At 36.1% G+C, this 12974-nt stretch overlaps 1 protein-coding gene across 3 annotated transcripts in view; it reads left to right on the forward strand.

The window, feature by feature from the left end:
• Positions 1–12974, forward strand: part of CCDC148 (coiled-coil domain containing 148) — a 266519-nt gene that overhangs the window by 165722 nt on the left and 87823 nt on the right. For all 3 annotated transcript variants that reach the window (XM_058300887.2, XM_071216424.1, XM_071216425.1), the window contains one exon: positions 8723–8863. In XM_058300887.2, the coding sequence (XP_058156870.1) occupies positions 8723–8863 (141 nt within the window). The remainder of the gene's footprint in view (positions 1–8722; positions 8864–12974) is intronic.

Raw genomic sequence — 12974 nt, forward strand, 5'->3', positions numbered from 1 at the left:
TCTTTTGTCCCCTGTGAAGTTAGGATTCCATTCAAAGACTATACCCTTGGCAGGAATATTTTTAACAGTATTAACTAAAGACCTGGAAAAATGTCCTGTAGTTAATAATCTAAATAATAGTTTTCCTGTAGCATGTTCTTGACTGCCACTGTGGTAATATTCTTTCATGGTTATTATTGATACATAGTTATGTTCACATGCTCTGTTTAAAGCTCTATAATTAGCAAGCCCTTTAAAGTAAAACCACTGAAATGTTCTTCTGTACTATTTTTCCTTTTTGGTCCCTGTTCACTCAAAAGTCTTCCATGCTTTAGTCTATTGTGTTAATATTGATTCCTTTGCCCACCTGCCAGTTTTCTTATTCTTGGGCATCTCAAAAGTTACCACAAAATTGGTTGTCATTCTCTCCACATGGGACCATCCAAATCCTTTGGCTCCCTCTGTGGGGATCCTTTGGATAAATATCTTTTCAATGGCACCCTTCTCCCACCAGATTCTTCACCCACCCATGGTGCATTCTGAGAAAGTCCTGTTTTACCTTATTGCTTAGATACTGATTGCTCCCAAGCCTGATTCTCATTGTTAAGATCTCACAACTCTAGCTACTTAAAATACAATATCAGCCTTGACAACCTTCTCTCTTTTACTGTTCAACTTTCTTTTATGGTATATTGTTATCACTACAAATGATTTTGTGTATTATTGATGTCAGGTAAGTCTTTAAAACCCAGACCATTTCTGTGATTCTAATATTAAATGAAAACAGTTCATCTCTGAAGGCTGAGGCTTTCTTGCTCTGTGATGTTTTCCATCATTTCTTTCTTTTTTTTTTTTTTTTCATGTGTTGTTCAACATCCACTATCCATTGGCTTTGGTTTGTTGAACTTTCAGTCATTTCATGATTGTATGGTGTGTATGTCCTTGTTAAAAAATCAGCATAATCTTATCTTTTCTGAAGAACAGAAGACGCATCATTTAAACTTGCAAACAATATGACAAGAAAGGGGTTACAGGGTGGGTAGACTAGGGATTTAGTTATTTTATTGCTAGCCTTGCCTTATAAAACAAAAACTGAAAATTTCTCCAATTATAGATCTTTATACTTCTGCTTCTTCAAATCATATGATATAATATAAGTAAATGTCATTCAATAATAATTCCCGTAGCCTATTTAAGTCAAAAGATGAAAAGAATAGTTCCAAAATATAAATTCCTTTTCATTGAAATTTATTGCAATTAATCTCAGTACTAAGAAAGACTGAATGTATGCTGATTTTTTTTCATTAGTTTCAATGCATCTCAAATCTTCCATCCTACTGTTTCCAAATCTTGAGACTACAGTATTTTATTATACAAATCACTTTGGTGATTCATTTTATGTTGTGTTTTAGTTTAAAAAATTTTATTGTGGAAAATTTAAAACATCTAGAAAGTCTGTCATAACTCAACTTCAACAATTACCAACTCAGACTATCCAATCTGGTTTCATTTAAACCCTTACTTACTCTATCTTGTCCATTGGATTATACTGAAGCAAATCCCAGACATCATATCATTTGGTAGCATTGCAATATGTATACATATATCAATATATTTTTATATACTTATATATTTATATATACATATATTTAAATATATATGACTGAAAGGATGCTTTAAATAATCATAACCACGCTATTATACCTAAAATTTTAACAATAATTCCAATAGTATCAACTAATAAGTCAATTTTGAAATATCTCTAACTGTCTCATTTATTTCTAGTGTGGTTTATTCAAGTCAGAATCCAAGTATGATCCATATTTGGTTGATTTGTCTCTCAAATCTACAGTTTTCCCTCCCTCTTTTTGTCTTGTAATTTGTTAAAGTCTTTTAAAGTTTCCCAAATTTTGAACTTTGCTGATTGCTTGCCCATACTATTGTTTTTTTTTTTTTTTTTTTTATTGACTTTGTAATAATATTACATCAAAAATATATATGTGAGGTCCCATTCAACCCCGCTCCCCCACCCCCCCCTCTCCCCCCCCAACAACACTCGTTCCCATCATCATGACACATCCATTGGATTTGGTAAGTACATCTTTGGGCACCTCTGCACCTCATAGTCAATGGTCCACATCATGGCCCATACTCTCCTCCATTCCATCCAGTGGGCCCTGTGAGGATTTACAATGTCCGGTGATTGCCTCTGAAGCACCATCCAGGGCAGCTCCATGTCCCAAAGACACCTCCACCTCTCATCTCTTCCTGCCTTTCCCCATACCCATCGTCCACCATGTCCACTTTTCTCAATCCAATACCACCTCTTCTATGTGGACATTGGATTGGTTGTGTCCATTGCACCTCTATGTCAAGAGGAGGCTCAAATTCCACATGGATGCTGGATGCAATCCTCCCATTTTCAGTTGTAATCACTCTAGGCTCCATGGTGTGGTGATTGTCCTTCTTCAACTCCATCTTAGCTGAGTGTGGTAAGTCCAATAAATCAGATTGTAGGTGCTGGAGTCTGTTGAGGCTCAGGACCTGGCTATCACATTGTCAGTCCAGAGATTCAAATCCCCTAAATATATCTTAAATCCCAACGTTAACTGCACCTCCAGCACATTAGCATGAAAGTCTTATGAAGGGAGATCCCATCTGAGTCCAGATTCATCACACATAAACACCATTTCCAAAGAGGGGCCATCTGCCCTGGTAGTTAACCCCATCGGCCATGGCCATAACTCTCATGGGTCTCTTTAGCCTTCAAAGGAACCAATATCTGGGGGTTGTATCTGCTTTATCTGTCACTATTGTTTAATATATTTCTCTGTTGGTTGAATTCCCTGTAAATGATGGGTAGGTCTAAGGATTTTACGAGATTTACTTTTACTTTTTGGAAAAAGTAGTTCATGGGAGTGTTGTATAATTCAATAAGATAGATATAACTCTGCTTATTTCTCCATATTTTTAACATTGTTCATTGTGTGAGTTGTTGCCTGCCTATCAGTTGTGAATGTGAAGGTTTCAGTAGCCACTGATGATCATGAACTAGGATCCATTATTTTATTAGGTGTTTAAAGTGGTATATTCTGGGAACAGATGTGGCTCAAGCAGTTGAGCAACAGCTTCTCACATGGGAGGTCCTGAGTTCGATTTCTGGTGGCTCCTAAAAACAACAACAACAAGCAAACAAACAATAAAACCAACTCAGGGAAGCTGATGTGGCTCAGTGGTTGAGTACCAGCTTCCCACATATGAAGTCCCAGGTTCAATTCCTGGCCCCAGTGCCTCTACAGAAAAAAAAAAAAAAAAAAAGGTATATTCTGATACAATCATTTTTTTCCTTCATTATTAGGTTTCATTTAAAATATTTATTGTGATAAATTAAACAAGAGGTAATTATTGAGCACCTCTGATGTGCCAACACTCTGCTACACAATTTAATGGGAAGACAAAATATATGTATGTTTTTATATGGATGGTCCCTACTCTAAATGGAAATAGAAAAAATAAGCTCAAAACAATTAGAAAGCAGTTATGGCATAGTAAGGGAATTAAAGAGAGATGAGCATTGGCTGGAGATTGTTTCATGGTAGATGTGGTACATAAGCTGAACCAATAAGCATTTTATATAATAGAGGGGGAACTGAGGACATTCCAGATGGGGAAATAGTGTGGACTGCACCATAAGGCTAAGAATCAGAATGGCCATTACATTACAGAGAAGCATTGGTTGGGAATGAGAAAGCTAAATTATTTAGATCCTAAATAAATCACCCCCATGAAATTTGTGGTCTTATTCTAAATATATTTGGCAAAAGACTTTGAGCAGTCTCATAGTTCACAAGGGATGCTATGATAAATACCACAAAAATGGGTTGGCTTAAAAAATAGGAACTTAGTCTCATGGTTTTGGAGAAGACAACCAAAATCAAGATCTCAACGGGTCACCCTTTCTTCCAGAATCTATAAACTTCTGGTGCTGGCTTGCTGGTGAACTTTGGGGTTTCTTGGCTTGCATCTCTGCCTCCTTCACATGGCAATCTGCCACATTCTCTGGTTGCCTTTTTTTTTTTTTTTAAAGATTTATTTATTTATTTCTCTCCCCTCTTTCCATTGTCTGCTCTGTGTCCATTCTCTGTGTGTTCTTCTGTGTCTGCTTGTATTCTCATTAGGCAGCTCTGGGAACTGATCTTAGGATCTTCTGGAGTGGGAGAGAGGTGATCATTCTCTTGTGCCACCTCAGTTCCCTGATCTGCAGCATCTGTTATTATCTCTCCTCTTGTTTCTCTTTTTTGTTGCGTCATCTTGCTGTGCCAGCTCTCTGTGTGGGCCAGCATTCCTGTGCAGGGCTGTATTCCACGCTGGCCAGCACTCCACATGGGCCAGCTCGACACATTGGCCAGCTTGCCTTCACCAGGAGGCCCTGGGCATCAAACCCTGGACCTCCTATATGGTAGATGGGAGCCCAATTGCTTGAGCCACATCTGCTTCCCTCTGATTACTTTTAATTTCTGTTTTCTACTTCCTTTGCTTAAAAGAACTTCAGTCACTTGGATTAAGGCTCATCTTGATTCAATTTGGCTTCATCTAAATAGGATGTTCGAAGAGCCTATTCACAAATGAGTTTATATCTTTAACTAAAAATAATGTCACCAAAGGTCCTATTTATAAATGAGTTCAAAGGACTTGAACATGTCTTTTTGAGGGACATGATTAAATTCTCTACAATTTGACTAGGTAGCTTTAATAGAGTAAACTAGGAAAGGTCAATGGTTTGAAAATTAATTTTTCATAAATAAAAGCTCATCTGAGCTAGGAAGTATAAGGTTGCCCAACTCAGATGTAAAATGCAAAGAATTAGTCATGCTGCTGGGTATGGAGTAATTTAAAAATCCACCCCTCTCAATTTAGAGGTGGAGTGGGCATTGCCATCCCAGGGTCCTCAGGATGGAGGAATGGAGTATAGATTAGAGTGGACTTACTGGTATTCTGCTGTGGAATTATTGTGACTCTAACGATGGAGGAAGTTGTATCATTAATGTGGAGACAGTGGCCACGGGAATTGCTGAAGGCAGGGAGAGGGAAAAAGCAGTATGAAATGGGGGCATTTTCGGGACTTGGAGTTGTCCTGAATGATACTGCAAGGACAGATGCAGGATGTTATATATCCTGCCATAACCCACTGAATGGGCTGGGAGAGAGTATAAACTGCAACGTAAACCATAATCCGTGCTGTGTAGCAGTGCTCCAAAATGTGTTCAACAAAGGCAATGAATGTGCCACACTAATGAAAGAAGCTGTTGATGTGGGAGTAGTGGGGGGGTGTGGGGTGAGGGGTATGTGGGAACCTCATATTTGTTAATGTAACATTTTGTGCAATTTATGTATCTTTTTAAAAAAAAGATAAGAATAAAATATTTTCCATCCAAATAACAAACAAATAAAAGTCCAAACTACTGGGAGAGTTGTGGTTCCAAAGACCAAACAAGGATATCTGGAAAGGAGAGGCGGTTGCTAAGGGCTTGGTGTGGAGCTGTAGCAGAGTTAAAGATTTTTTTTTTTTAAAGATTTATTTATTTATTTATTTCTCTCCCCTTCCCCTCCCCACCCCAGTTGTCTGTTCTGTGTCTATTTGCTGCGTCTTCTTTGTCCACTTCTGGTGTTGTCAGCGGCACGGGAATCTGTGTTTCTTTTGGTTGCTTCATCTTGTTGTGCCAGCTCTCCGTGTGTGTGGCACCATTCCTGGGCAGGCTGCACTTTCTTTCGCACTGGGCGGCTCTCCTTACAGGGTGCACTCCTTGGGTGTGGGGCTCTCCTATGCGGGGGACACCCCTGCATGGCGCGGCACTCCTTGCGCACATCAGCACTGCGCATGGGCCAGCTCCACACAGGTCAAGGAGGCCTGGGGTTTGAACCGTGGACCTTCCATGTGGTAGACAGTCTCCCTAACCACTGGGCCAAGTCCACAGCCGAGTTAAAGATGTTAAGTTTAATTGGGGAAATGTTGAATTTGGGGTACACATACAAATAGCCAAGCAGGTAAGAATGTATTAAGATTGGATTACAGACAAAAAGGTAGCACCGATAATGTAAATTTTAAGAGTCAAACACATAGAACTGGTAGGCAAAGTCATAGGAGAAGATGAGTACACCAAATAATGAATATAAAGAGAGAGGCTGAAAGTCAAATAGCGAGGATATCAGTAGGGTTTGAGATGTAGAGTGGACATAGGAAGCAGGGAGAAGAAAGGAGAGAAGCATCCACTGGCACAGAAGCAGGGGTGAGTAATGTCACGGCCTAGGTTGGACAGAGTTTTTAAAAGCATGAGGAGATGGTCAACAGGATCCATGAGGTCAAGGAAAGTGGGACTAAGAACTATCTTTTGGGTGTCTAGGTAAGAGATCACTGGCAACACTTGACAAGAGAACTGACTTTGAATTGTAGCATGTTACACATGTAAGGTAGATTGTAGAAAGGAATGGTTTAGTAGCAGGAGGTCAAGACAGATTGCATGGACGATCTATCCTAGGAATGCAGTTCCAAAGAAGAGAGAAACATATCAAGGTTAGAACAAGAATGGGAGAAACCTAAGTGTGTTTGAAAACCAAGAGTAGAAGAATTTCCTTGATTACTATGATCAATAGCACAAAAATATCTTTCAAGACTAAAACTTTGAATAATGTAAGTGCAGGAAAAAAACTATTTAGAATAATTTTAACATATTTATAAGACATTTTTGTGTTTATCCAACTTTCATTTTAACATTACCATTAATGAGCCATGCTTACGTGAAATATGCAAGACATGAGTCATTAACTATGAATGTTAGCCCCATCCTTTTCTAAAAATAGTTTTCCTTACCTTCGCATCCTTCTTCACTGCTTCTTTTTTTTTTTTTTGCCTTTTCCAATGATTTCTTTTATTTTGTATAATATTGGTAGAATACAAGGAATCATCCATAATAATTCTCCAGTTGAAAACATGAAGAAGAAGTGGGTAGAATAACATTTGTGTGCATAATATATTGTTGGCACTTTACCCAATGCTTTTGCATATAGTCTCAAGTAATATTCCTCATAAGACACACTTTGAGTAAGGTATTATTATCTTGAATTTACAATGAAGGAAACTGAGATTCAGACACATTAATTTCTTAGGTCATGCAGATAGTAACTAGCTAGGCTAGCTGTTCTGTCTCCAAATGTTATGTTCTAACTATTGTGTGTTTTTCTTCACTGCTTCTTTAGCCACATGTGTACATGGCCCAAGTAAATATTTGTTTTTGTTTTGTCAGTTTATTAGTTTCCTGCTTATAAAGATATTATATTTATTTTTAAAAAACTATCTGACACAGTAAGGTTTAAATAATAAAATTTAAATTCCATGAAATAATACTATTTAGAGATAACTAATCATATTTTGGTAATCCTCCTTTCAACTCTCTCTTTTTTTAAAAAAAGATGTATTTATTTATTTTAATAATTTCTCTCCTCTTCCCCGCCTCCCCAGTTGTCTGCTTTCTGTGTCCATTTGCTGCGTGTTCTTCTGTGTTTGCCTGTATTCTTGTCAGTGGTACTGGGAATCTGCGTCTCTTTTTGTTGCGTCATCTTGCTGTGTCAGCTCTTGGTGTGTGCGGCGCCATTCCTGGGCAGGCTGCACTTTCTTTCGCTCTGGGCAGCTTTCCTTACTGGGTGTACTCCTTGCGTGTGGGGCTCCCCTACGCAGAGGACACCCCTGCATGGCAGGGCACTTTTGCTCACATCAGCACTGCACAGGGGCCGGCTCATCACACAGGTCAGGAGGCCCTGGGTTTGAACCTTGGACCTCCCATGTGGTAGGCAGATGCCCAATCTGTTGGGCCAAATCTGCTTCCCTCAAATCTCTTTCTATGTATAGATACAAAGATGATGTTTTCTATTAATGGGATCATAATATAAATGTGGTTTTGCACCTATATTTTACATCTGGTAATATGTTGTGGACATGTTCTGTGTCAATGAATATAGATAGATACATAGCATTTTTGTTTCAATGGCAGTAATTGTGTGAAGATACCGTATTTAATTTAAGCTGTCTCCTATTGCTAGACATTTAGACTCTTTCCAATTTTTCTGTTTTAAGCAACACTGTAATGAACGTTTCTGTGGGTACATTTTTGTGCAATTGTCTGGTTGATTGTCTTCGTTGGATAAATTCCTAGAAGTGGGGTTGTAGGTCAAAGTGAAACATATTGCCAAATGCCCTCCAGGAATGCTGTACCAATTATATTTCTACCAATAGTACATATACATACCCAGAAATTTTCTTAAAAGAACATCTTCATTCAATTCATTCAGGCACATTTTCCTCATTTACAAAATAAATAGGTTGAAATACATCAGAGGTTCAGAATTTTTGAAAGATGGCCAACCTATTTTCCATATGCAAAAAGACAAATTTTTACTTACTATTTATGGGAATTTACAGATCCCTTGAAGTCAATCTACGGACTCTCTAGGACCTCTCTCCATGAATCCAGGTGAAGAATCTCTGAATCAAGTGATTGTAAAGTTGCTCTCTCCTTTTAACACTAACATACACATCATGCACATTCATCACCTACATATCCCTCATTCATGTGCACACACAATATATTAGACCATATTTGATAGCTGCTTGATATGGAACCTAGTTTAATTATGACTTGTGAAATCCCTTGAGTATGCATAATTTTTGAAGTATTCATCTTTATTTTAGGTTCTTCAATGGCAAGCCCACCAGGAAGAGATAGCAAGATTGGAAATGGATATTTCTGCCCGAAGAAGAGAAAAGGAAGAAGAGAAAGAAAAATTGTGGAAGAAGAAGGAAATGTTTCAGAGAGAGGAGAAGAAGAACCAAGTATAAAATCTGTGACTAAAATGAATGTGGAAATGAATGTTTAGTTGTCTGAATGAACTTTTGATTGATCTGGATGTTTGGTGTGAAATTCTCATAGAAAATTCACAAGGGTATAATAGAGTCTTGCTTCAGTTCATTTGAGCTTCAGATATTTGTGAACCTGGAGGAAAATCTACTTGGTTCACCTACATGAGCACAGGTACTTGTAATTAGGAGAGATCTTGTAGGTAAAAAGGTTTGTGACTGTTGGTCTCAGACTACATAGGAACTTGGTTGATGGCAATATGCAGCAAATGATCGTTAAGAGACGTCGTTGTTGGTAAAATACATTGTACTGGGGATGGTGCAATCCATGGTATATCAAAAGGCCCTCTAGAGAATTTATTTCTTGATTTATTACTGTTAGTTCTGTTTTTCATTTACTGACATGAATCCATCATTCCTCTTTTGAACAAATATTTGATTCCCAATCTTCAAAAGCATCAAAACTCTTCTTCTTAATAGCTCTAAAATGATTGCTGATTACCTGTGGAAAATAGAGACATGTAAGGGGAGATGATGTGTAGATGTAGACATAGATAGAAAGATTTAGACTTAGATAAAGATACAGATAAAAATTTATACATTTATATAGGTATTTTTGTTTGTTCCACAACAAAAGTTATAGGATTTAGAGAAAAAATATTTTTGTTAAATATTTTATGAGATTTAAAAAATCTAGTATTATAGAATTGCTGACGTCTGTAGAAATATTTCACAAAAAGGCATTTATGATCAACCCCATAACACAATGAAAGGAATTCTGGTTTATCTATATACTATATTGATTTTATCTGTGTGACATGAAAAATGTTTTCTTTTGAAAACTGCCTAAATTGCTAAGAATGACATTGATTCATAGCCTTTGATAGACAACCTTTTTGTTTTTGTTAATATGATTGACTGAGTTTTTTGACCAACCAGATCTAGACCACAAAGAAGATAGATCTATGAAGCCCTTGTCTAGAAGTTTTTCCTTCAAAATTGAATATGTGGGGGATAAAGAAATATGGAATTTACAGCTATAAGCCAGTTTTTCTTTATTTTATTATACCTCAGTTGTCATTGTTCTTGATTTGTTCTGTACTCTTAAATCAGCAAATTGGTATAGAGGCAGCATGTGTGGAAAACAACATGCAAAGAAGTTATGTGATCATTTGGCAAAGTCAGTGCTAAGAAGATAAAATTCATAGTTTATATATTTTTAATTCAAGAATGAATTCAATTTTTGCTTCTAGGGAAATAAGTTGGGTGGTTTCATCCATCCCCATCAAGAAAGTTCATGGTTAAAAGGAATTGTTGTATGTACGCCAGCAACTGTCATATATATTGATCATGTTTCCCAAAATATAAGTGAACTATATATCTCTGTGGGAACTTACCAATTATTTGCTATTATGAAAGTACAATATTGGAAAAGCATATTCTTATAGTTTTGTAATCTACCTGGACCCTTCTTGTAGCATTTCCTGTGTATGAATTATAATGACAATGAAAGTAATTTTATTTTTTAAGCATTTGTTTGCATGTAGCCTGCTTAAATTTTCCATATAAAATGATTTAGATACTTTCTGGGCACTTAAAAAGACAATGAAAAAATATACAAAATAACACAAGTATTGAGAATGGGAGTAAGTGCATTTAATTTTGGGCATTAAGTTTGAGTTGGGGAATTAGCATGTTTAGACAGAAAGAGGACAGAGCCATTGCTAGCTGTCTTCTTTTCAGTCTGGAAGATTCTAGAAGTGAAGGAAAAGCATTTTTTTTTTTTTTTTTTTTTGAGTTTCTAGGGATTGACCTGGGACCTCATGTGTGGGAAGCTGGCACTCAAACACTGAGCCACATCAGCTTCCCTGAGTTGGTTTTTCTGTTTTAGTTTTGTTTTTGTTTAGTTTTTCTTTTTTTTTCAGGAGGCACCGGGAACTGATCCCTGGTCCTCCCATGTGGGAGACTTGCACTACATCCACCCTGCAAGGAAAAGCATTTGGAAAGATGGGAGAGAGATCTTTCTGAGCTTGCATAGGAGGTTGACATTTACTTTATACATACCTCAAAAAAACCTATCAGGGTAATGCAAGAGATGATTAGGCAATTATAATGGCTAAGTTGATCAAAGGGCTAACCCAAGTGCAGCTTAAAAGAACAAGAGAATTATGCCTGAAAGGATGAAGGCTGAGAAAAAAGAACTTCAGCATCATTAATATGTGGGTAAGATTAACTTAAATAAATATACTCTCCACATTTTAGAATACAAGATTGGAATCTACTTAAGAGCATTAAAGAAGTATATTTAGAAAACTATCAAATACTATAGACCTAGAATGCATTTTTTTGGCCCTAGGTTGCATTTTACTAAGCTGTGTGTAGGCCTTATTTCACTGACCTGCATTGATAATGATGGACATAATAAGAAATGCCCTATCAAATGTGTTATTTTATTTACAAAGATTATAAAGGATGTTAGTGTTTTAGGAAGCTCTAAGCCAAATTAATTACTGACCTCTGCAATTTAATTACCAACCTCTGCAATTGTATAGAACAAAAGCACATGGTTTATTTTGATTTCCTTTTTTAAAATTTAAAAATAATCTTAAAAATACAGAGGTTAGTGTAGTAAATATTAATACCCATCATTCATATTTTAAAATACTAATATTTTTCATTCTGTTTCAGATTTTTAGAATTTAAATGAAGTAGAATATTACAGATAAAGTTGAAGTCCTCTTTAATGCCTTTCTCAGACCCTTTCCCTTCTTCCCTCCTCAGGGGCAACCATGATCATGAACTGCATATCTATCCTTCCAGGTCATATATTGATTTTAATATATTTTAATATACAGTTTATAATCTTAAATCTTTTAATATACAGTTTGTATTATTCTGCACCGTATACTTTTTCATTCAACCTTAGGTTTTTGAGATATACCCGGGTTAATATATATAGACTTATTTCCTGCTACCTGCTGTATAATATTCCACTGTAGAAATACACTACCATTTATCCATTCTTAGTGGTTGACATTTAGGTTTCCAGAGTTTTCTTTTGCAAACCATGCTACAGTAGCACCCTTGTATATATCTTCTGGTGCATGTGTGTAGAGCTTTCTCTACAGTACACCTAGAAGTGAAATTGCTGTGTTGTGGGGTTTGTACCCTTTCAACTTCCTAAATTTTTTTTTACTTTCTTAGATATTTCAACTTTCCTTTTTGATTTTTACCAATCTGATGAATAATAAAAGTATCTTAATAATATTTTAATTTGTGTTCCCTTGATTACTTGAATTAAGAAATGTTTATGAAAACATTTCTTACACTATTTATTGATTCATTCATTTATTATAATAATAATACATTTATCATTATTTATTGATTCATGAAGTATTCTCACAAACTGGGAAAGTGGAATTTAAAATGTGGGAACTACCAAAATGTAGTAGTATTCAGAATATTTGAAGCATTCATAAATGACAGATATTCATTACCTCTTTTTCTTATCTTCCTTATTATTGTCATCTTGAATTTTACTTCTGTGTTCCTTATTATTGTCACAGAATTTTAGTTCTGTGTTCCTTCTAACTCCCTTCCAAATTTTGATTATTTTAAATACTTGTTTGTGCTTACAGCATGTTGGCCAATTCACTATTGTTTCTTGTACAATTTTTCTCTTATGGATTCAACTTCCTTTTTGGAGAATAATATGATTTCGTAGTTCATTTAGAGATGATCTATAAATTGTAAACTCTGTCTTCATAAATCAGAAAATGTATTTACTGCATCCTCATCCTTAGATGATTATTTATCTGTGCATAGAATTTTAGGCTAATTCTTTTTTCTTTCAGCATCTTGAAGATTTTATATCTTTATCTTGTTTCTCTTGTTACTGATGAGAAAACTGCTATTGACCTAATTATCAGTCTTTTCTCTCTGATAACTTTTAATATTTTCTATTGCTTTTGATGCTGTGTACTGCTTGGGATTCAATATTATCCTTCAATCTGAACATAATTCAATCTTTGAACATGCTTAGCCATACTTTGAATATAGCCTTTCCCTAATTCCCCTTGTTTTCTTC

The sequence above is a fragment of the Dasypus novemcinctus genome, chromosome 7 (genome assembly GCF_030445035.2).
Source record: "Dasypus novemcinctus isolate mDasNov1 chromosome 7, mDasNov1.1.hap2, whole genome shotgun sequence".
Taxonomy (NCBI): Eukaryota; Metazoa; Chordata; class Mammalia; order Cingulata; family Dasypodidae; genus Dasypus; species Dasypus novemcinctus.